The sequence below is a fragment of the Drosophila santomea genome, chromosome 2L (assembly GCF_016746245.2).
Source record: "Drosophila santomea strain STO CAGO 1482 chromosome 2L, Prin_Dsan_1.1, whole genome shotgun sequence".
NCBI classification, from domain to species: Eukaryota; Metazoa; Arthropoda; class Insecta; order Diptera; family Drosophilidae; genus Drosophila; species Drosophila santomea.
Genome location: NC_053016.2, coordinates 21,883,352 through 21,908,758, shown reverse-complemented (window position 1 = coordinate 21,908,758; position 25,407 = coordinate 21,883,352). Strand labels below are relative to the sequence as shown.

The following is a 25,407-nucleotide window of genomic DNA, read 5'->3' as shown; positions in this document are numbered from 1 at the left end:
ACGAGTATAAATATGCAAAGTGTCTATGCAATGAAAACAATTCACGTTGTATTGTATACCATCGAAATCCCAAGCGGGCGATCTTGTTCCCGAAAAAATTTAAGCAAAAGGGTAGTACAAGTAAAATTTTTGTCTCAAAAATGTAGTCTTAAGATCAAAGATCCTTAGTCAACTAACGGGACATTAGTTCGACTTAATAAAACTTACACATTTCACTAAATATAAATATACGCAGCGGGAATACAGTAAAAACAATTAATGAGCCAATTTCAGCTGATCAACTAAAGAATATTTAATGTGTCTGGGCACTTTATATTGGCGTGCTTTAAATTGCAGATGTAATGATATTCCTTAAGTAAATACAAACACAAATTGAAACTTTATGGTTTTAATTTTTTACTGTATTTCTATTTAAAATGTATTCGTTTTTAATAAATCCATGATGAACACTTGATCGGTTCCATAAAAGTTTCTGTGGTCCAGTCTTCTGCATCCGTACCTGTAAACATATTCCAAATAAAAATTTTAGTTTTTATAGCATCCAAAGGTTTTATAGCAAGCTAATAAAATTGTTAAGAAATGGGGAAAGAGTCTTAATCAAGGAAGCTTTTAATTCATCTCGACGACAAAAGCTTTTGATATATTTTAACAAATCTTTAATCTGGGTGCTGTGTTTTCTTAGATGAACCATGGAAAGGTTCGACCTATCGCCAAAACTGTTTTTTTTTTTATATTTTACATACATAAGTGTGGGGCTGACAGTTTTGTGCGGTTAGTGGGCGTAAGAAGGTGTGGTAACGGCGTAGGACGAACGGACAGACGGGTATGGCCAGTTCGACTCGGCTATTGATCCTAATCAAGATATATACTTTATATGGTCCGAAACGCTTACATCCTTTTTAACGAATCAAGTATACCCATGTGATCTACGACTAATGTGTATAACAAAAAACTCTATGGTCGAGTTCCCCGACTATCTGATACCCGTTACTCAGCTAGTAAAAGTCCGAAGTAGAAACTTCAACACTGACAGTTTTTGGCGGTTTTTGGGCGTTAGAGTGGGCGTGGCAACATGGGTCATAAAACTTGCACTGCGTCTATGTCTTAGGAGTCTGTATGCTTAATCGACGTGCATACGGACGCACAGACGGACATGGCCAGATCGACTCGGCTGTTGATCCTGATCAAGAATACTTTATATGGTCGGAAACGCTTCCTTCTGCTTGTCACATACTTTTCAACGAATCTAGTATACCCTTTTTCTCTACGACTAACGGGTATAAATATATCAAAAGTGTGAGCGTGGCAGCATCAAAGTCCAAGGTTTAGCTTTGTGCCAATGCTCTCTGACCTCCTGTCGTCTCGGCCAAACCGTGCTGTCTCGGTCTCTCTAACCTCGCCCTCTCCACGTTCCCTCTCTTCAAATTCTCTTTTTCTCTAAATTATTATTCTCAAAACTGGCTATTTTCCTATTATTTTTCTGCATTTGCTGTCGTTTCTGAGCTCTGATTTATTACGTAACTGGGAACATTCAGTAATCACTAGCGCAGTTGATTTCTGCATTTGTAAAGAACTATATACATAGCTCCCCACCAGGTGAAAGCGAGCGTGTACAGAATTCAGCATGCAGATTTCAGAGACGTAGATAAAGCTCAAGCTTGTTTTAAAAGATAGATGCGCCCCTCCGACGTCCTCACGTCCACCTTAAAAAAATGTGTTGTTTTTTTAATTTTAATATTGGCGGTATTTTGAAAATTTATAAATTAAAAAGATTCATAAAGGGTAATGAAGGTTGTTTCCTGTTGTATTAATATGAAATAAGAAAATATAAATTTTTTTAGGACTTTGAATGTTCTGGGGTAGGTGCAAGCATAGAATAAATGTTTTTTCAATAGAAATTTAACATATTCTTTGTGCGAACGGCACTTTGCGAGCAGACAGCGATATGGGAAATAAAAGCTGAGAACGAGGAAAAATTAAAATACTAGGTGCTTTAAGCAGCAGAAAGTCGGAATTTAAAATAATTGATAGATATTAATTGATTTAAAATTAGGTGAAAGTATTTTCTAGTTATTCTATTTGGCACAGAAAAGTTTGGCCTAATGGCCATGCTGAAACTGTCAACTTTTTCCAGGAATGGCTTGGGACTGAAAGTTAATTAATAGTAGTCTACTAATATAAGGGGGTAATATACGGGCTGCATCCCGATTTGGGCGGACAAGGGAAATGAATAAGATTTTAGTTATGTAAGGATTGACAAATTACCACCTTTTTTCTTTTCATTCAGGACTTCATATAGATCGGAAAACAAAGGTATTGGGTCCAAAAGAACATCAAGATAGTTGACACCCGCCATTCTGTCTAAAAAACACTCACTTAGAGTGTAAGTCCATAGTATTGGTAAGGCAAGACAAAAATACATCAGTTGACAGTTAGCTCCACTTAAATTTGGTATGTTGGGGCACATTTTTTTAAAACTGTGTAGATCGGATTGTAAGTCCGAGTGGAAAGAAATGTCCTTATACTCCACATAATAAGTACATGCGAAGTTTTATTACTAAGGTTATTAGAAAGTCAATAAAAAGGAGCGGACCAAGGGTCCTCTCTTGTGGGATACTTTTCAAAGAGGACACTTAGCGTCATGCCATTAAAATGGATGGAAGTAAGTTCCAAATGGTTAGTGGTTAATGATCTGCGATTTGTAAAACCGTGTTGACATAGCGACATAATTAACCTAAAGAGGGGCTGCAATTGGGGAGTGACATAAAGCTTAGTGATAGCCGACGATTTAGGGTTACCTCTAAGTTTGCTTGCATCCAAATTGTTACCTTTTTGGTAAAGAGGAATAACAAACGATTCTAGGGATAAAGTAATCAACTTCAGAGCGGCTTGTACAAGCCTTCAGCGAAGAGGAACACAAAAACAATAATTCGGTCGGGAACAGTCGAAGGGACAGATTTTAAGACCCTAAAGATCTTAAATAGGGAGCTCTCGTTTAAGGTGGATCAGAATAATAAATTCGACTTAGATATAGCGCAAAAAATGCAGTTTAGAATGAGGTAACGAAGAATATGTTGTTTGAAAATCTGAGTAAATGGATCTGCTATTGCTTGAACTAATGATAACGCTGTATTTTCAAAAACGAGTGAGGAAGGGAAAGAAATGGTTTTTCGCTTAGACACAGCCAAATAAGTGAAACGATTTTATAACACCTTGGTGGAACTTGCTAGATGCCTACAAATCAATAAAGACATAAGCGACTCTACCGTGTATTTATCTTTCTGGCCACCGCCAGGTATAACAAATCTATTTATACCGTCATCAAAAAGAAACCGGCCGATTTTATGACCCGCATTACGAAATTCAAGAAAAAACAAGAGAGAACGCTATAGTCGAGTTCCCCGACTATCTGATACCCGTTACTCAGCTAGTGGAAGGGAGAAGGAGAGTCTTAAACACAGTTTTTGGCGGTTTGTAGGCGTTATAGTGGGCGTGGCAGAAAGTTTTTTGGCAAATCGATAGAAATTTACAAGACTAATACAAAAATGAAAAAATATCAAAACATTTTTCAAAAGTGTGGGCGTAGCAGCTTTAGGCGGTTTGTGGGCGTTAGAGTGGGCGTGGCAACATGAATCGACAAACTTGCGCTGCGTCTATCTCTCTGGAGTCTGTATGCTTAATCTCAACTTTCTAGCTTTTGTAGTTCCTGAGATCACAGCGTTCATACGGACGGACAGACAGACGGACAGACGGACATGGTCATATCGACTCGGCTATTGGTCCTGATCAAGAATATATATACTTTATATGGTCGGAAACGCTTCCTTCTGCCTGTTACATACTTTTCAACGAATCTAGTATACCCTTTTACTCTACGAGTAACGGGTATAATAAAAAACGGACAACCTCTAATAACTCATGCAGAACTCGTTTGCTGTTCCCTCGGAACGCTTATCATTTTATTCATAATCATTTGACATAAGTGGTTAAATCCGTCCAAATTTCTTTGAAAAATGTTTAATTCGAGGAGCCCACCGATACTTCTATCAAGGATATTTTGTCCGTTGCATCCGTAGAGGTTTTACACCCCCTAACATTTTCCACTTCATTATCTAATTCTCTAAAGTTAAGACAGCTTGTAATAAGGTTACCACCCTATATATAAGCAACAACCATAATCTGAACACGAATTAAATAAGTTACAACATGAGGTACATTTCATTGATGGACTGTGCTGGACTCACTTTAAATCTCTTTTCAAAGTTAAGTCACAATTAACACTTTTTTTTTTCTTTTGATAGTGACAAACATTTAATAGAGAGCACACTGTTTACAGAATGGGATTTAACGCTTTGGTTCGAAAGATACTATAGCTTATGTAAGGGAGGAAACACTTAACGTAGATCGTTGCTCATAACAGGATCGTAAAACGGTTTTAATAGTTATAATATATATATCTTACGGACATGGCAAGATTAACTAAGAAAAATGAATTTGTTTTGAGTTAAATATGAGTAATAGCTTGTATAACTTACCGCGATACTTGTTTCACCTTCATCAAAGTCTGAACAATCTGAGCTCCAACTGCTATTTCCATGTTGCTCCTTAACCGATAGTCCATTAACAATATTTTTATCTGAAAAGCACGTTTTCTCTCTTATGCTATTCGAGTTTCGATTGGAATAATTAAAAGGGCGTTGTAAGCTTTTCTTGCGCTTAGATGGACAGCGGGTAAAGTTGGGGGCTTCGATATAAGTTTTCTGCCATAGACTTTGATGTCTTAGGTTGTACTTCGCTATTTGATCGCCTTTGAGCTTCTCGAGTTGGTTAAATAACACCCTTTTAATTTCGGCAACCCACATCTGCTTTACACCGATTGTCGGTGCTTGCAACGTGTAAACTTCCTGGCGTCCTTTAAGCCAAACTTCAAATCGTTTTGCATCGCTGTTTACGGACTCAGTTAAGCCAACTTGAGACATCTACAATGTAAAACCATGTTTGGAAATATATTTCTTACATATTTAAAAAAATATTATTTCATTATTGGTCGTTTTAAATTTTCGGAAATATCCTTTTATTATTTGTTCTTTATTAATACGTTATTTATCTTTTATCGGACCTTTTTAGGTCGGACCACAATTTCAAAATAGACGATTGTAACACATTTAAGGACTTTATGCTGGTAGTATTCTACATTTATCATTTCCATTATTATACCCGTAGCTAATAGAGTATAGAGGTATACTAGATTCGTTGAGATGTATGTAATAGGCTGAAGGATGGATTTCCGACCATATAAAGTATATTATTCTTGATAAGGATCATTAACCGAGTCGATCTGTCCATGTCCGTCTGGAACTATAAAAGCTAGAGAGTAACGAGTAACGGATATATAATAGTCGGGAAAGCCGACTTTCTCAATTTCTACCGCTATTCCAGTATACTTTGACATTTTTCGTTCGTACTTCCATAAGCTGAGTAACGGGTATCTGATAGTCGGGGAACTAGGCTATATCATTCCCTTTAGGTTTTTTTAATATATTATAAATGATATAAATTTCTATTGATTTGCTAAAAAAACTGTTTGCCACACCCAATTAAACGTCTACAAACCGCTTATCGGTATACCAACATTATTTTGGATACGCCCCTTGTAACGCCTGCAAATAGCTCAAAACTTTCAACCCCAAACCTTTAAAAAAACTAGATATATTTTTTCATTGTTTTTCTTTTACATTTCCAAATGCCAGTAGGATCCTCGCGAAAAAAAATGTTTATATACAATAACTAGTTCAATAATGGTCGCAAGCTATACGTCCGATGTTCATGTTGCGTCCAATAACAACTAACAAAGCAAACGATGACGAACCAAAAAAAAACAATGTTTACACATTAAAGAGTCATTCACCAAAAAAATAACTCAATAAGGCGCCTATTAAAACCAACAAGTTTTGCTATACATTGTTCTCTGTTTGCATGTATTTATTAAATATGTGAACTTAACCTGCGCTGTAATTATATCTTAGAAATGTAGATTGTACTTATTACGTCTACATGCCTCATCTTTGTTCTTGATCGATGTCCTAATCGTTATTTCCTTTTCCTATTCTTTTTGATCAGACGGGACAGATAATGTTGTTTACCCTGCTCTGTAAGATTTGACATTTAACACAGTAGATTCACAGCCCGTACTGCTTCGCTTTTACTTTGAACTATAATGCCAAAATGGAAATCTCAATTGGTTAAGTTTAATCTTGTGAAAATGTTGTCTTTCAACTTGCGATAGCTGCGACTTTTTCTTTCCCATCTTTCCCTTTTTTCTCTTCCCATCTTTTTCGCTCCAAGTCTGATTGGTGTAATGTACTGTAATGTACTGGGCTTGATATCCGATTGGCCCAGCCACTCGTGAACCTGATCAGTGTAAGGGAATACGTCGAGCACGCTGAAACACTGGTGTTTCTTCAACCAATAGGATTTTCATCTCGACCGGAAAATTTTGTTTCCTTTCGGCTCAGGCACTTCTATTTGCTCTATAAATATTTCATACATGAACTTCGGTCCTGTTCTTCATATTGAACCCGCTGTTTCAGTCATGTGTTACGTACACTCTATTTGTAAGATCATTAGACTTTGAAGAGGGGTCAGTGGAAGTGTTTAAAGACGGGCCCACCGCGTTGGGGCTCCAGGAAAAACGCCCAAATTTCCGCGTGAAGCCACCGTTGAAGACAAATTTCCGGAGGTCCATGGTCCGCCAGCCGATTGATATCGGTTCATGGGATAGCACTATGGGAAATTTTACCACTTTTTCTGGCCTAAATTAATAACTCCAGAACGGGGAGAGATATTCAATTGGTGTTTTTTGTATGGGGTTACACTAGTCCATATCTTTTATGGTACCAAAAATTGTGGGCGTGGCACCGCCCTTTCTATTTTTTGTAATTTATAACTCCAGAACGAATAAAAAATTTAATTTTTTTTTTCATTAATTTGCACTAGACCATATCTAAACGTACCCCAAAAACTGGGGGCGTGGCACAGTCCCTTATATTTATATTATTAATTTTCGTAAAGGCTTTCTCTCATTTTGTATGCTTTTTCTAATCTCAGCAAAAACAACTGATTTCGTGATATTCTTAATTATTTTACATAATTTAACAACAATAGTACTAATAAAAACAAGAGAGAACGCTATAGTCGAGTTCCCCGACTATCTGATACCCGTTACTCAGCTAGTGGAAGTGCGAAGGATAGTCCTCAACACTGACAGTTTTTGGCGGTTTGTGGGCGTTAGAGTGGGCGTGGCAAAAAGTTTTCTTGCAAGTCGATAGAAATTTACAAGACTGATACAAAAATGAAAAAATATCAAAACATTTTTCAAAAGTGTGAGCGTGGCAGCTTTGGGCGGTTTGTGGGCGTTAGAGTGGGCGTGGAAAAAAGTTTTCTAACAAATCGATAGAAATTTACAAGACCAATACAGAAATGAAAAAATATTTAAACATTTTTCAAAAGTGTGGGCCTGGCAGTTTTGTGCGGTTAGAGTGGGCGTGGCAGCATGATTCGACAAACTTGCGCTGCGTCTATGTCCCTGGAGTCTGTATGCTTAATCTCAACTTTCTAGCTTTTGTAGTTCCTGAGATCTCGACGTTCATACGGACAGACAGACGGACGGTTCTTGATCCTGATCAAGAATATTGTAAATAATGTAAATAATGTAAATATTATAAGTTAAAAATAAGGTAACACTGTAACTATCGATCAGAAAATAAAAGAAAATAAAGATTTTACATACCAGGTGTGGGGTCAAGGCCCGTATAAAATAGAACGCCTTTGTTATGAGATATAGTGAAATATTAAAAAGAACGAGACCTGAGCTGAAAGTTATTCTAGAGCGAGAGAACGTGTTTTTCCAAGAAGACGCCACCATATATCAACTCCGTGCAGCGGCGAAAACCATTATGGACAATAAGAAAGCAAACGAACGGGAGAAGCTGAACATGGAGGAGTCAAACCTAGAGCATTTGGAACTGGATAAGCTAAACCTGGAGGAGTTGAAAATAGATAAAACCTCGCCCAAAGTAGCCGAAAGTTCAAGATCGGGCTGCGACGCTGGTGTTAGTTGCGAAATTGAACATGAGCAAGAAAGAGACGGCGATAGTGTATTGGCGAGCAGTGACGAAGTGGCGGCGTCTGGAGAAGTTCCTGGTAGTGCAGCTGCGAACGTGCAGCGTCGTGTTCGAGTGGCGGCGTATGATGAAATTCTGGAAGGTTCTGATGTGGCGGCTGCGAACGTGTAGCGTCGTGATCGAGTGATGGCGGACGTCGAGGCAGAAATACAACATTTGCAGCAAGTTGAAAAGCTGTACGCTGCGCGCAAACGAGTGGCTGATTTAGAAAACGCGTTGGGCCAAAATAAATCAGCTCAAAAAGACAACATTGATATGAGTGATTTGAATGCCCTAATTCAATCGTTTTCTGGAGACAATGGATACCCTGTGCTTCGTTGGATCGACGACTTTTCGAATATAATGGATATATATTGCGTGCCGGAGAAAAAACGTTTTATTATCGCCAAACGTTTACTGTCTGGATCAGCAAGAGTGTTTATGAACGAAACGGCAACTTTGGATTGGCCGAGTCTGCGAGCAGAGCTGATAGCCGTTTTTGACCTCAAGATTACTGCATTCGATGTGTTCAAGCAACTGGAAGCCAGGAAGAAGTTACCTGACGAGGGTGCTCTCCAGTATTTTTTCTCCATGTGCGGCATTGCGCGACAAGTAGAGTTGGCACAAGAAGATATTATTCGATTCATCGTAAAAGGCTTGGGAGATGAATCCGGAGATGCGTCTGCAATGGCTTATTGTAGTTCTTTGGAGGAGTTGCGAAACAAAATTATGATCTACGACAAATTCAAGAAGATGACGGCCCAAATTTCAAAGTCGGCGGAGAAAACAAAAGTGGTGACGCCCCAAGTCCGTGTGTCCATGCCCGATAACATTCGTTGCTACAATTGTAGGCAAATGGGACACATGGCTAGAGAGTGCAAACAACCGAAGAGGCCGGAGGGGGCCTGTTTCAAGTGCTTTAGCGTGGATCATAAGTACCAGCAATGACCCGAGCGGAGGGTGTCAACCAGGCCGGCAGTACTGCAGGATGAGGAGAAGTCTGGATCAGAGATCTTGGCAGCGATTCAAAAAATCGAGATCTGAGGTTTGCGAGGTGAAAAGGGAAAATATATTTCTATCTTAAGTCTATTTGATACCGGCAGCCCGGTAAGCTTAATTCGTAAGTCATTAATTCCGAAAAATATTGTTTTAAGTTCAAAGAAATCGAAGTACTCTGGTGTAGGGGGACCTAAAATTTTGATTTGGGGCATTTTGAAAGCCCCGAAAACATATTCTATCCTCTTAAATATAGTTGATGACAAAATATTACCACTCCCAGTATTAATTGGTCGAGACGCACTGAAGGTAATAAACGTTCAATTAGATCATAAAAAAATCAATAGTGATACTTATAAATCTAAAGACTCTTCCCTTTTCACCGCTAAAATGAACAATACAAATAATTTAAGTACAGCTATTCATAATCCCATAAATTTAAGTCATAATCACAACTCTGGTTTAGATAATGAAAATTCTGTAGAAATTTTGGGTACTGACAGTGATGCGCAGAGATTTTTGGCTGACATTGAGCCATCATTAGAGGATTCATTTGAGATAGGCTTTGAGTTTGGGTTGGAAATTGCAAATAAGTGTGAAAAAATTATTCAATCTCATTATTCTAGTAACCAATACGATTATAACACTGCACCTAGATATCGGATGTCTATTAGATTAACCGATACCACTCCGTTTTACTGTTCTCCGAGACGTTTGTCTTATTTTGAGAGGGAGAAAGTAGCGGAAATCATTGATGATTTGCTTAAGAAAAAAGTAATACGTCCTAGCGCCTCACCTTATGCGTCACCTTTGGTCCTTGTGAAAAAAAAGTCTGGTGAAATTCGAATGTGCGTTGACTACCGTGGTTTGAACAAGCGTATCGTTAAAGATAATTTTCCTTTGCCCCTTATTGAAGATTGCCTAGAGTATTTGGAAGGGAAATGTTGTTTTTCTGTGATTGACTTTAAGAGCGGGTTTCATCAAATAGAGGTCGCAGAAAAATCCGTGCCGTATACAGCATTTGTTACCCCTCAAGGACAATATGAGTAATTGAGGATGCCTTTTGGATTGAAAAATGGCCCGGCAGTGTTTCAACGATTTATTTCAGAAACGTTTTCAGATTTTATAAGAAAGAAGAGCCTAGTAATTTATATGGACGATATTGTTATTGCGACTAAGACAGTAGATGAGCACCTAGAGATTTTGGGAAAACTTTGGATTCGTATTAGCGAATATAATTTGGAGATAAACAAGAAGAAATGCATATTTTTGAAGAAGGAATGCGAATTCCTGGGATACAGTGTCAGTAAATACGGGATAAAGCCTAGTGAATCGCATTTGGAAGCCTTGAGAAATTTCCCTGTGCCGCAGAATGTTCATAGTCTTCACTCCTGTTTAGGATTCTTTTCGTATTTTAGACGTTTCGTCCTGTCATTTGCGCGTATAGCTAAACCCTTGACAGAGTTGTTGAAGAAAGGGGGTCCTTTTCCACTGAATGATGAGCAATTAAAAGCGTTTAAAGATTTAAAGAACGCTTTAGCTAATCCCCCAGTTTTAGCCATTTTCAGTCCTGGTCGAGAAACCGAGCTCCATACGGATGCCAGTGCCCATGGATTTGGAGCTATACTATTGCAGCGACAAGATGATGGAAAAATGCATCCTATTTCGTTTTATTCCGGTAAAACCACTGCGGCAGAATCCCGGTACCATAGTTTTGAGCTGGAAACACTAGCGATAATAAATGCGTTGCGTCGGTTTAGAGTATACCTTGAGCATAGACCGTTTAAGATAATTACGGATTGTAATTCGTTAGTGCAAACTCTTAGTAGAAAAGCTATTAATCCTAGGATTGCCAGATGGTCCCTTGAGTTAGAGAATTACGATTATTCGATTATGCATAGACCGGGTGTAAATATGGCCCATGTGGACGCTTTAAGCAGACAGATAGAAGTTGTCAAGTTGTTAAAAGATAGTGAGTTTGGCGATAATGAAGACTTGTTAGAAAACCTTAAGGAAACCCGTAGAGACAGCCGTAGAGATCAACTTCTAGAGAACCGTAGAGACCAACTTGTTGAGACCGTAGAGACATCCGTAGATACCAACCTTAGAGACAACAGTAGAGATAGCATAATTCAAAGCCTTTTAGAAATCCGTAGAGACAACCTTGTTGACAGGGTGCCACTTGATGACCTTTGTGAAGATCCCTTAGAGAGACTTCGTGTTATTTTGGAAGAAAACCTTCGTGAAGAAGAAGAGGAAGAGAATGGTGGAATAAATTGTGAGAAAGCGGCCAGTAACTACATGAACGGTAGTAAAAAGGCCTGGGGAGATGATAAATTGGAGTTTCGTGAGGACGCTTTTCTAAAATCAATACCGTTAGTTGGAGTTGTAGGAGCCACACCTGATGACGTAGACCTAATTCTACAAACGGAGCAAATGAGGGATAAAAATATAGTTCATTTGAGAGAGAAACTAGAGAGAGGAAACGTGCGTAACTTTGAGTTAAGGGATGGACTAGTATGTCGAAAGAACGTGGACGATTCTTATTGTTTGTATGCACCGGCTTGTATGGAAGAACAGCTAATTAGAAAATCTCACGAAAAACTAGGTCACTTGGCAGCAGATAAGTGTGTTAAGGATTTAAGAAGGACCTATTGGTTTCCAGAAATGAGAACTAAAGTTGAGCATTTTATTAGAAATTGCCTTTCGTGCATTTTGCATTCGGTGCCGAGATCTATTCATAACAGAACCTTGCATAGTATCCCTAAACCTTGTATTCCGTTTCATACACTCCATATAGACCATTTAGGTCCCTTACCGAGTATCATTTCAAAGAGAAAGCATCTCCTGGTTGTTATTGATGCTTTTACCAAGTTTGTCAAACTTTTTCCCGTTAATACGACTAGTACAAGAGAAGCGAGAGATGCGTTGAGTAAATACTTTGATTTTATAGTCGACCCCATAGGATTATATCGGATCGCGGTACTTGTTTTACTTCACTTGAGTTCACCACCTTTTGCCAAGAGCGAGACATTGAGCACATAAAAGTGGCCACAGGAGCGCCTCAGGCTAATGGCCAGGTGGAGCGTGTAAACCGGGTGTTAACGCCAATGCTAGGGAAATTAGCAGAACCTCTTAGTCAGTCCGATTGGTACAAATTACTTAATAAAGTGGAATATGCCATCAATAACGCAGTACATAGTAGCACTCAAGTAGCGCCTAGTGTTTTATTGTTTGGAGTAGTACAAAAGGGACCTGTAGTTGATGAGCTTTCTGAGTATTTAGAGAATAAATTCAATGATGAACCTAGAGATCTTGTAAGCATCCGTGAGAACGCATCTGTTAATATCCAAAATTCACAGATAAGAAATGAAGAGTCATACAGTAGAAAACATAAAGCTCCTCGTGAATATCAAGTAGGTGATTATGTGGCCATCAGAAATGTTGATACTACTGCAGGAATTAATAAGAAGTTTGCCCCTAAGTACCGTGGGCCTTATAGGATAAGTCGTGTGTTTGATAATGATCGATACGAAGTAGTTGATATTGATGATTGCCAGTTAACTCAACTGCCATTTAGAGGCGTGTTAGAACCTGCTAGACTTAAGCCTTGGATAAGTAATGTTAACGAACTTGTTGCCCTTTGCTTATAAAGATCGTGGTCGATCTGTAGTCAGGTCGGCCGAATGTAAATAATGTAAATATTATAAGTTAAAAATAAGGTAACACTGTAACTATCGATAAGAAGGGCACTCGATATATTATAATCGACGGTGCACGATCGAAGGAGTACGGACACTCTCTCGAGAAGGCGCCAGACGAACAGAAGTGTGAAGATCAGAAAATAAAGATTTTACAATATATATACTTTATATGGTCGGAAACGCTTCCTTCTGCATGTTACATACTTTTCAACGAATCTAGTATACCCTCTTACTCTACGAGTAACGGGTATTATAACGAAACAATTCAGCAACTGCCTTGTTTAACTCCAGTTTAGCATGAGATTACTCTGAATTTGGAAAAGTAGGGTTAAGTCTAAAATCTATAAATTCTCCCAAAATCGGTAAAAGTGGTTTTTAAAATTACAATAATCTGAACAAGAATTAAATAAGCTACAACATGAGGTATATTTCATTGATGCAATCTGCTGCAATCTGCTGCAATCACTTTAAATCTCTATTCATAGTTGGGCATTATAAAAAAAAATACTTTTGTAAAGCAACTAAGATTTTTACTAAATTACTGGGACAACACTGGTTTTTTTTCTATTGAATGTTACAAACGCCTAATAGAAAGCCCACTAATTAAAATACTTTTTACAGAATGGAAATTAACGCATTGGTTCCAAAGATATTAGAACTTTTGTAACGAAAGAAAAAATTAATCACGCTCTGAACCAACCTGGCAAGCTTGGCCGCCTTGACAGTGAACGCAACTAGCAAAATCGAGAGAGAAATGGACAACGCGGGAGCTTTCCTATGTAGCACGAAAATCTTGCGTTCGCTGATCTTGCCAAAGACTCCTGCGCCACTACAGATTGGCGGGTCAAACCTTGCTGAGACGGGAGATGAGCAGGACAGGACAAAGCGGGAAAGGACCCCAAGCAGCCCCCGGGTCATGCCGCAAAACACCTCCAAAAAGGAGGAAGGCCGATAGGCAGCCCCTTGGTGCCGATAAGCTGTCGGAAATTGGACTGGATTAAAATCCTAACCAACGTCAAGCAGGTGCGAAACATCAACGACCAGATGAAAGCAATGTTGGCTAGGATGAAGGCTCTCCAGGAACACGGCAGCAGGGAGTTGGATATGGCGGACGAACGTTGAAACGCGAACACTAATGCCCTCCCAGGGTGCCCCAAGTGCAGAGGAAAAAAGAAAAAATCGTGAGCAAATCTCAGCAGACCATCCCCAACCTAAAGGGACAGCTACGCACAAACGGACGTTTCTAACCCCGTTAGTGAACCAAGTATCACAATGAAAGAACCTTCTGCTCGATCTTAACGATGTTGGAGACGGGAGCGCATTGCTGATAAAGAGCGATCTGGAAGCGGTGCTGGAGGGAGTCGCATTTTTTGAGCGCTGTCAAAAGTCACGAGGATGCAGTTCCTTACGATTAGCGCCTAGAACCCGCTAGTCGCTGTAAAGGACCTTTTAAAGGCGTTGGTCAACCAGTTTTAAGTTAAGGCTAGCACAATAAAGATTAAAATTATTATAAAGGGGTACAGGAATACACCGGGAACAAGGCAACGTCCCACTGTAGTCCCGCTGATCCATTCTGCGCGTAGCGCTGTTGTCACCGGGGCACCCAGCTTTCTTTGAAAATATTTAAGTTAGTTTTAACCGGTTTTTAACAACAAAAAAAAATTATTGGCAAAAAGATTTTTGCCAAATCGATAAAATCGATTTACAAGGCTAACCAAAATGTGAAAAAATATAAAAACATTTTTCAAAAGTGTGGGCGTGGCAGCTTTGGGCGGTTTGTGGGCGTGGCAAAAAGTTTTTTTTGCAAATTTACAAAACTAATACAAACTTAAAAAAAAATCAAAACATTTTTCAAAAGTGTGGGCGTGGCGGTTTGTGGGCGTTATAATGGGCGTAAGAACGTGAATCGACAAACTTGCGCTGCAAGTCCTTAGATCTCCTGAGATCCCGACGTTCATACGGACAGACAGACAGACGGACGGACAGACGGACATGGCCAGATCGACTCGGCTATATCAAGAATATATATACTTTATATGGTCGGATACGCTTCCTTCTGCCGGTTACATACTTTTCAACTAATCTAGTATCCCCATTCACTCTACGAGTAACGGGTATAATAATCCTAACGGATTGAAATATAATATTTAAACGGCAGAATACATTCCGACGAATAAAGTCATAAATATAAATGGAATTATTGTTCTGTGTTGATTTATTTTAAAGTGCAGGACTGAAGCAGTCTGGGTTCAGAAGACCATGGGAAAGTACAACGACTTTATTTAATTTGTAAGTACAAGTAAGTATGAACGCTATCGTCGAGTTCCTCGACTATCAGATACCAGTTACTCAACTAGCAAGGGAGATATGTAGAAGAATTCTTCTGTTGAGACTCACTATTAATCACTAGTAGTGACCACATTATTTGTAGTCATTAAGGAGTTATAACGGGCGTATACTAAAAGACTATACTATATTCAATAAAACGTATGTAACTGGCAAAAGCACATGTTTCCAACCATATAGAGTGTAGTAGTTGATCCAATAGCTGATAATCTGGTATCCGAGTGTAAAGGAACTCCGGCTATTGTATTAATTTATTTATTTATTGTATAGATTTAATTTGCTTACGTAAGCTCTGTCATTCTTTTGCGAAGCAACAGACGGACAGAGATGGACTACTTTGCAAAACTAAAATCGATATGCCGCTTTGCCATACAAATGAATAGAAACTATATTTAAAAATTTGATAAATAAATTTGTATAATATGACTCACCTTAACATCGCCTTTAAATTGATAGCTGCTTTTGTTATATTCCGGTTTTGAAGTTTGCTTACAAAGCAGCAAAGACTTTTGATATAAAAAGATATGTCGCCGTTTTGGCTTTATTCGAAGACGAATGTCCTTTTTAGACTGTATCCATACCTGGAATGAGTCTTGCATCAAAAGCTCACCCTGCTGTGCTAAATCACTCTTTAAAAAACGCAATTAATGTCCGATTAATGATCTTTTATATATTTGGAAATTACTACCTACCGGAAACCCTGTTATTGAAATTTGGTGCATCGAATCGTTTACGCACTTCAAAACAATTAACATACAGTCCAATGCATTTTTAAGTTCATATCTGCAGCTATCATTGTCACTGAAGAGCAGCAAGTCCTTCAAGAGAAGCTGGTATTTTGTTATTCTTTGAACTGGCTTAAGCAAATATGCAGCCAGAGGAAGTTTATGTCCAAGTCTTATTTGACATTCTTGAAAAAACATATGAGTATCCACTAAGGTTTCACGCAATTTCTCTGAGCGTTGGATATTTTGACAATAAAATGAGTATAATTGATAAAATGTGTCGCGCTGTAAAAGAAACTGATTTAAAAACTCGTTGCTTAATTTTAATAATCGTACCCTTTCAACAAAGCATAGTGCGACGCGTTCAGTGACTGATATACAGTTTTCAAGATCCTTAAGAAATACATCATTATGAAATGAGTAGAGCTCATGAAGGTTCCCAAAAAGCACATTTGCTTTGCCTTGCAGACTGGCAGGAGCTCTTTCGTCAGAGTTTAAGCGATCATAGTAGCCCTAAAAGTCATTTGTAATTTTAATATATTGTAACTTATATGAACTATGACTAATAAATCTAGAAAAAAATATAATGTAAATGCATTGATTTGGTTTAATCCTTTCGGAAAAACAAGTAAGAGTGTGAGAGTTTTGGGTGGTTTGTGGGCGTTAGGGTGGGCGTGGCAGCATCAGTAAACAAACTTGCGCTGCGTCTGTCTCTGGAAATCGCTTGTCAATGTCGGAGCAACAGTCGGATCGAATTGGGAATGTATTTAATTGTAACGGGTGTTTTTTTTAGAGGTATAGAACTTTAAGTTGGCATTACTGTTCAAGATGGCGACCGATTTAACAGCTGTCAAGTGATTTATTCTCAGTTTGGTTTGGCAATTCGTCATGCGTGCTTACAAAATCCAACTCGTGCAAGAATTGAAACCAAACGATCATCAAGCAAGGCGTAGATTCGTCGAATGGGCCCAAAACGAGATTGCTGTTGTTCCCGATTTTTCATAAGCCTCCAAGATCTTGTGATTTAACACCGCTAGACTACTTTTTGTGGGGCTATGTAAAGTCATTGGTCTATGCGGATAAGCCACAAACGCTAAACCATTTGGAAGACAACATTCGCCGTGTTATTGCCGATATACGGCCAAATATTGGAAAAAGTCATTGCAAATTGGACGTCCAGATTGGACTACATCCGAGCCAGCCGTGGCGGTCATATGCCAGAAATCATATTTAAAATGTAATGCCACAAGATTATCTTTCATGTCAATAAAATTCATGTCAATCGAATAATCCATCGTTGTTTTATTGCAATTTAAAGTTCTATACCTCTAAAAAAAACACCCTATAAAAATGTTGTAGTTTTTGATCATAACTTCCTATTTTGTAGACACCAGACCTTTATACCTTTTACGTATATACTAGATTCGTTAAAAAGAATGTACCAAATGTACCGTTTTCGACTTTGGAGACACAATTAAGCAGAGGAGCCTCGGGAGCATCTAAGCTTGTCTTTCTGGCTCTATTTCTCACTTGTAATCATGCCTGTTCTTTTGGCTTAGCGTTCTTCTGTTCGCTATGCCATTAAGTCTCTCTTCTCATTCGCTTTTGTAACCTATGCATATGACCATCGTCGTACATTTAAATCGTCGTCTAATTAATAATAATAGCTAAAAGAAAAGGGTATTCGCTAAACATTTGATGACCCCATTAACAATAGATAGTGCAAATCAAACAACATTGTTTAAAGCTTAAAATTTGATTAAATCGCAACAAACAATTGCTTGCAACATTAAATAAAAAATTAAATACAGTGAACATTAAAAGTACTTTCCGTTGAAATTTAATGACATTTTTGAATCTTCAGTTCGGGGAGAGATGGCAAAGCGCGCCCCGCAAAGGCATCCCCGCTCAACCTTTGCCGACATAACTTTTTTGTATAATTGTGGCCATCAGTAGCGTCACCCCGACATAGGGCAAAGCCGCTGCCCGTGTAAAGCTCTCTAATGTTAACTGGTGCTTCAAGCGTAGAGGAGCTAAATACAATTAAGTCTGAAGTTCTTCTCGGATTCAGAGTCAAATAGGGCGTCCGGAATGTCGTGGTTGCCTAGCGAAGATGCCTTCAAGTTCTAAATTGACATTTCTGTCCATAACATGTCTCTGAGCGACAATACGAAACATACTAATACGGACATCAAAGCTGTTTGACCCTCTCGGCCTATTAAGTCCCATTGTGATTAAAGAAAAGATTCTATTGCTGGAACTTTAGCTTAATAAGAGTCGATTCCTATGCATTTGGAAACAGCTTAAAATTTGCTAAAAATCACTCGTGTTTCAACTGGATGAGATATATATTCCTCGGTTCGTGCATACCGACACGATGTCACCGGTACAGTGTTACATGCCTTTGCCGACGAATCCATGATAACTTAAGAAGCTTGCGTCTATATTCGTAGAAAAACTACCGAAGGTTATAAATTATTGTTGTTCATTTCAAAGTCGAAAGTAGCGTCGCTAAAGACCAAAATCCCACTTAACCTTTAAAGGCGGCCATTTTTCACAATCCCGACCTCACGAATATAGAAAAGCTACAGCATCTACGATCATGTCTGAAAGACACTGCGTTGAACACCATCCGAGGATGGAAACTATGCTATAGCACTGTTCTTCAGGCACACTGAGATTCCGGGGCTGAGGGCAGGGCAGAGTAGTTTCCCTTTATTGTTTTGTGAACTGTCGGATACATTTAAGGCTCATGTTTGCGCTCTTAATGGAATGGGCACAACGGGACAGCTCGATGGGTGCATCATCGTCCAAGTACTTCTTTAATAGTTGGATCCGGTAAGTGATTGGCGTTTGGAAGACACAACCTTCAAAAAATTAATTCCAAAGTGGGAATCCATGACATCCATGACTATGGATTTTTTCATGTCAAGCTATTCGCCATGCAAACAGGTGGGAAGTACATCAAAATCTAATAAGCTCTCCTTTTTCACTCACATACACCATTAACTAGCCGTTCTGCTGTTCGCTTTGCAATCAATTATGCAAGCGCGCATCGCTTCCAAACTTCACAAAAGAAATTAAACAAAAATCGTTTGAATTCGCTACAAAATAAAACAAGAGAGAACGCTATAGGCGAGTTTCCCGATTATCTGAAACCCGTTACTCAGCTAGTGGAAGTGCGAAGGAGAAATTTAAACAATGACATGTTTTGGCGGTTTGTTGGCGTTAGACTGGGCGTGGCAAAAAGTTTTTTCCAATTCGATAGAAATTTGCAAGACCAATACAAATATGAAAAAATATCAAAACATTTTTGAAGCGGTTTTGAGCGGTTTGTGAGCGTTAAAGTGGGCGTGGCAACATAAAACTTGCGCTGCGTATGTCTTTGGAGTCTGCATGCTTAATCTTAACTTTCTAGCTTTTATAGTTCCTGAGATCTCGACGTTCATACGGACAGACGGACATGGCCAGATCGACTCGGCTATTGATCCTGATCAAGAATATATATACTTTATATGGTCGGAAACGCTTCCTTCTGCCTGTCACATACTTTTCAACGAATCTAGTATACCCTTTTACTCTACGAGTAATGGGTGTAACCATCTTTTTAACAACTAAGAATACAAATAAATAAATTAATTATTTTGAAAACAAGAACATCAGCAAAATGACAAACGTGCCACCCCTGGCGGATAGCAATACGACCCAAGTTGTCTACCAGACTGGCATTGTGGGGAAATTCAACGGTGATACGGACACGCTATATACCTTTGTCAGCCGAATTGACTACATACTACCGGAAATGAACACAGCAGATCTTATTTGGGCATTTCGAACACAGCACTAGCGGAGACGTTATGCGTTGAATTGAGGCCAACGACATGAGCACCTGGCCCCAGCTTCAATGACAATTGGTACTCAACTATAAGCCCCAGACCGCTAACCACGTTTTTTTAAAGCATTTCGGAAGATCCCACTTAGAGGCAGTGTCCGGCAGCATTTCTGGAGGAAGTAGAAAACCGCAGACAAACACTTACCAGTAAGCTTGAATTAGAAGAAAACCTTATAGAAAAACTCTATATTTAAGACTAATTAAATCCCTTTTTGAAAAATTAGCTACACACAGATACTTAGGAATAAATAACCAAAACATTCCAGATTTGCGATCACTTATAAACCTTTTAGAAGAGAAAAACATGTATAAACAAATAAATCATAATAAGTACAACTACCCAAACACAAAATATCTCTGATAAGCCACAAATGTCTTTTAATCACAATACTAGTCTAGTTAGTTAGTTAATAACAACATCAGAAGATATCCACAACCTTTCCTACATTATAACTCACCAGTACCATACCAAGACCCCAAATATATCAAATGTATCATATCCAGACCCACAAAATAACACCACTAATTAATAATCGACATTCAACACCCTTTTGCTCCAATACAAACCATAATTTTCAACCGAGCCGACTTTCAAACTTTAGATTAACAATCAGTAATTCGAGTTTCCATGTGCCCAACCAACCAATAAAGCGATCAAGATAATCTAACCGTGGACAGACTAGTATTAGTATGGATGAATCGTTTAATCAAGAGATGTAACTTATTGCTTATCAGCAATATATTCCTCATGACCGTTTTTACTATCCAAATTACGACCATACGGACTATTGTCCGGAGTATCACTATCAAACTGACGAAAACAAACGAAGTTTACAAATAACACAACTGCCACAGCAGATCAATACAAACGAGACATACAATGACAACCAATGTCGAACAAGCTGTTACGTCGGTGTATTCGTGCCTGTGTCCTGGAAAACCCTCAGGCCAAAGGAGGGGCATCCGATGTTCCGTCAAACGTTATGTCATCGTTTTTGACCTACTCCACTTCGCGCGTCAGCACCCCTTCTGGAAATGTTTACCTACTCATTTTGTTGTAGTTACAATAGCATAATCGTTGGCTAGTGCCATGTAATACAAAAAAGAATTAAAAAGCTGGCATACAAAAATTTGATAAGTTGGCTATAATTTTTTTAGCGAGGAGTATCGAATTCCTCACCAAGCAAAGGTGCTCACGTCAACAAAAATTGTTGGCTATTCACGACTACAAACGTCGCTCTAAGGGCTCTTGTCTTTGCATAACAGAAAAAAGGCGGATACTCGTCGCTGAAAAGTAATTTTTATTTAAACAATATCGAACACAAAATATTTAACTTCTATTAATGAAATAAATTGCCTGGAAGAGGCTAACAATAAGATATTTTTCTTGAAACCTGACACAATATACTTATATTTACTAATGGTGTAGAAATAAAAATGAGCACGAGAATATATGTACATATATGAATATAGAGAAAACTAGGGAACACGGTTCCGTCAAACTTACCCCACTTTATTCCGGAGCAATGAGATTGATGAAGTTATACATACATATACCTTCGTGCACCAATTAATTGTAACCGAACAATAATAAGATATAGACAGACACAAAATAAAAAAAAAATACACTAAGTATATATACTGCCTATATATATATATAAATGTATGAATGAGTTCGGTTTCTTTTCTTTTGTAGCACGCTTTGGCTGCCATTCGGCTCTCAGGTTACTTGGAGCGAGCACTTGCTGTTGCTTGTTTTTGCTGATGCAATCCTGTCCAGATGCTATCCTGTCCAGGGTATGGTGATGGTCCCTCCTCCGCTGTACGGATTTCTTGTACATTTTCACGATTTTTAACAGAGCCAGGAAGATCAGTATAGCAGCGATGAATTCCAGGGTATGCTGCACTCCTTCTATTTCCTGCTTGTGGTCGACAAGCCGCCCATCCTGAGAGTTTCGTGGAACTATGGTCTTCCTTCAAAGTGTGTTCCTTGTTAGTCCTGTTATTTCTTTTAAAGGATGCTAGTTTCCTTGCTGCTTGACATTTTTCTTCGTGACTGGAGTTATCCTTGAGTCTTCCCGGCGATAGACTGAAGGATAATTGCCCGGGTATTTGATGTACGGATGATTACCTCTGGGTATTGACTACGGATGTTTTCCCGGGTACCGACGGACTACGGGTGCTTACCCGGGTACTGACTGACTTTTCATCGGTGAGCCATGGTCTTCTTATACCGGCATAGAGCTTTTTCTGATCTATTGGTCTTCTATGCCAAGTGTTCCCACCTAGGAATCATATTTCTCGCTTTCCCCTATTTTGGGAACTGGTGTTGATTTTCTTTACTTTCTGCAATCTATTGCGGCCGCTGACCGGGTCATCGGAGACTTGTTTATTGTCGACTTGCATTTTCTTTGTCGCAATCCAACTGAGTCAACGGGGTGATGGTACCCCTTCCCCTGCTTTTAGATTCTGGTTTTGAATCTTCAAAGTCTTACGATCTCCCAAAAAGGGTGTACGCAACAGCTTTCAGCTTTTCAGCCAAAAGTCTTGAAAAACCCCAATATATAACAATGAAATGCAGAGAAAATAATTTCAAATGTCCTATTGATACCGGTTTCGCAGTTAACATGAAATCCCAAAACATTTTTGACATACCAGTACAGAATTGCAATATTCTCATTCATACCAGCAATGGACCACTCATTATTAATAAAAGTAGATGCATACCCCAGCGAAATTTTGATTGCACCCATTCTCTGAAAACTACGACCTCTTATTAAGAAAAAAAGTTTGGGCAGAGGCAAGAGCAGCAATAAGTCACCTTTAAAATGTTAGCATGGCACCTAACACCATGCTCAGACAACCAAGAAATAATTCAGTCATTAGAATCAGATCTTTAAGATTGATCATTAAGACACGGTCATTATGAATTCTTACGCATGGCATTCGGATTAAAAAACGTACCTGCCACCTTTTAACGGTACATAAATAATATTTTGCGACCACTCTTAAATAAGTATCGACATAATTACATTCTCGACACCCCAGGCAGAATACTACCGTAAGTTAATTCAAACTTTGCAGACATCGGTAAACCCATGAGAAAAACCCAAGTGTTAAAAAGAACACGAGAATTGACATTACCAGCCCAGAATATGACTGACATTCAAAAAATTAAAATATCTAATATCAGACGACCCAATTCTTAAAGTGCCCGACTTTTCAAAGAAATTTACATTAACCAAGTAATGTCGGTTTGGGTGCAGTACTCTCAGAAGAGCGACATGCGCATAGTTATATAAGCTGAACGCTTAATAAACACGAAAGGAACTACAGCACAATTAAAAAGGAACTTTTTGCAATTGTGTGGGCGACAAAGACTTGGAAGACACTTTCAAATATCTAGTGACCATCAGCCACCAAGCTGGTTACCACCGTAAATAATAAATGAATGCAATATTTGTAATCTAGCAAAAACATACTCGTAACACCGTAACACAGACATGCTCAAGAAAACCACACCCATGGACATTTATTCGAAATTCGCCAAATTAGAAGAAATAAGAACAAAAGACTCAATTAAATGCAAAAATGCGCATATGCGCATATTCAACCGGCTTGACAAGCCAAAATTATTAAAGGCGGACAAAGACGGCGCATTTTCCTCTTGGCCCTCAAGCGAGGGCTTGAGAGTGAGAAAATCGATTTGCAGCTGGTGGACATAGAAAGACTACATAAAACAATTAATTAAATTAATGAAAAGTTTCACATAATCAAAACATTCAACGACGACGAAACAAAACTAAGCAAAATAGAAACAATACTTAACATATACAATCCCAAGACTAAATATGATACCACAGGCCACACCCCTGCACACATCTTTCTCTACGGAACCAACCACGGCTTTCTACTTTTGGATTATCTACTAGAGTTGGAATTAAGTATACAGTTTCACACTTTAAAAAATACGTAGATATTTTTTATTTTTTATTAGTCTATTTCTATCGATTTGCAAAAAAACTATTGGCCACTCCCACCCTAACGCCCACAAACGCCCATACTTTTAAAAAATATTTTTATATATTAGCATTTTTTTATTAGTCTTGTAAATTTCTATCGATTTGCAGACATACTTTTTGCCACGCCCACTTTAACGTCCAGCGTTCTCTCTTCTGTTTTACTTTAAAGGCATTTTCAACCACAATAATATTTCCTACCTTTAAGATGGTCTCTATTTCATTAACGTAGATTTTCTCCGTTTCAAAAAGTTCCTTTAAAACATGACCACGTCTGTGTCGTTGCAGTTCTGTTTCCTAAAAATATAATTTTAAAAAATTATAATTAAGACATACATATGTACTCTAAAGGTATTGAACTTATTTTTTTTGCATGGCAAGTTTGCCGTTCGCCCATTGTTTAAGATGTAAATTCATATATTATATTATAAAAATATCTCCTATTATATCATTCCACCGGGTCAGTCCGTGCCATTGAGTATCAAAATATCGTCGTTGTCTCTTCTTTCAGACGGTGGAGGCCATGTTCTCGTACGGGTTCGCACTGAGAGGCGACAAACATAATCGTTGCTTTGCAAATATAGGATATAGAGTATGTCACTAGATTATCAGTGAAGGACTGATATACTTTCACAGACTCGTGTTTTAAATCAACTTCTGACCGCTTTGTCATCTTTGATCATACATCCAAAGTGCTTTTAAAGCTTTTATCCCAGCGACACCAGTTACTAGATGGAGCACTGTGGATGGTTTATACGTTGCAGGACTTTCTACTTTTTTCTACTCCTTCCACGTGCAGTTTCTAACCACATTTTGAATCTACAAGAATTTGAAAATCCCTTTTTAAATGTACATATTGGGACAGTGAATCTAAGGAGTTTAGATTCTTTGACGGTTTCAAGGATCTCCCTATTACATTTGTCAGCTGTGTGTTCATTAGTTTGTCAGTTATAGCATTTTGAATAAAGTTTCTTTTGTTATTGTGAAGAAAATGGATACAAAAAATTTCGAGTGTTGATAAAATACTAATTTATAAGGGGGGAAAAAATTCCAGTTGATGAAAAAATTGATTTTACATACACTGCCCCAGAAAAATCAACCTTTATAAATTGGTATGCTATGTTTAGTCGTATTGAAATGAGCACCGAGGACGGTGAGAGCAGTGGAAAGAGGTTGTTATTAACGAAAAGATAAACATAATATTGAATGACTGTAAACTGAAATTAAATGAAATAGCTAAAACTCTTTAGATATTAACTGAACGTGTACTTCAATGATTTATGAATTTGTGGATTTGAGAAAGCTCTGTGCAAAGTGGGTGCCGCGCGACCTTAAACACTTTTGAGCATAAACAACGACGAGTTGATGATTCGGAGCAGTGTTTAAAGATGTTTAAGCGTAATAAACTCGATTTTTATTGTAGATATGTGACAATGGATGAAAGAGCCATGTTTCATTTCACTCCGAAGTCCACTCGACAGTCATCCGAGTGGACTGCACACGATGAACCTGCTCCACAGTGAGCATAAGCCCAACAGAAGGCTGGCAATGCTATGGTGTCTG

At 38.5% G+C, this 25,407-nt stretch overlaps 2 protein-coding genes across 6 annotated transcripts in view; one reads left to right on the top strand and one right to left on the bottom strand.

The window, feature by feature from the left end:
• Window positions 1-361: 361 nt before the first annotated feature.
• Window positions 362-25,407, bottom strand: part of LOC120456148 (rhoGEF domain-containing protein gxcJ) — a 49,039-nt gene continuing 23,993 nt past the window's right edge. For 2 of the 5 annotated variants that reach the window (XM_039642780.1, XM_039642789.1), the window contains 6 exons: window positions 24,046-24,141; window positions 16,270-16,446; window positions 15,901-16,218; window positions 15,640-15,837; window positions 4,536-4,979; window positions 362-499 (listed from right to left, as the gene is read on the bottom strand). In XM_039642780.1, coding sequence (XP_039498714.1) covers window positions 389-499; window positions 4,536-4,979; window positions 15,640-15,837; window positions 15,901-16,218; window positions 16,270-16,446; window positions 24,046-24,141 — 1,344 coding nt within the window. In that variant the 3' untranslated portion in view covers window positions 362-388. The remainder of the gene's footprint in view (window positions 500-4,535; window positions 4,980-15,639; window positions 15,838-15,900; window positions 16,219-16,269; window positions 16,447-24,045; window positions 24,142-25,407) is intronic. The other 3 variants (XM_039642796.1, XM_039642805.1, XM_039642813.1) reach the window with 3 other exon arrangements.
• LOC120456169 lies at window positions 8,564-9,097 on the top strand. The gene is made up of 2 exons (XM_039642829.2): window positions 8,564-8,954; window positions 9,014-9,097. Exons 1-2 carry the CDS (start codon window positions 8,604-8,606, stop codon window positions 9,032-9,034), a joined length of 372 nt encoding a protein of 123 aa, XP_039498763.1. The 5' UTR covers window positions 8,564-8,603; the 3' UTR covers window positions 9,035-9,097.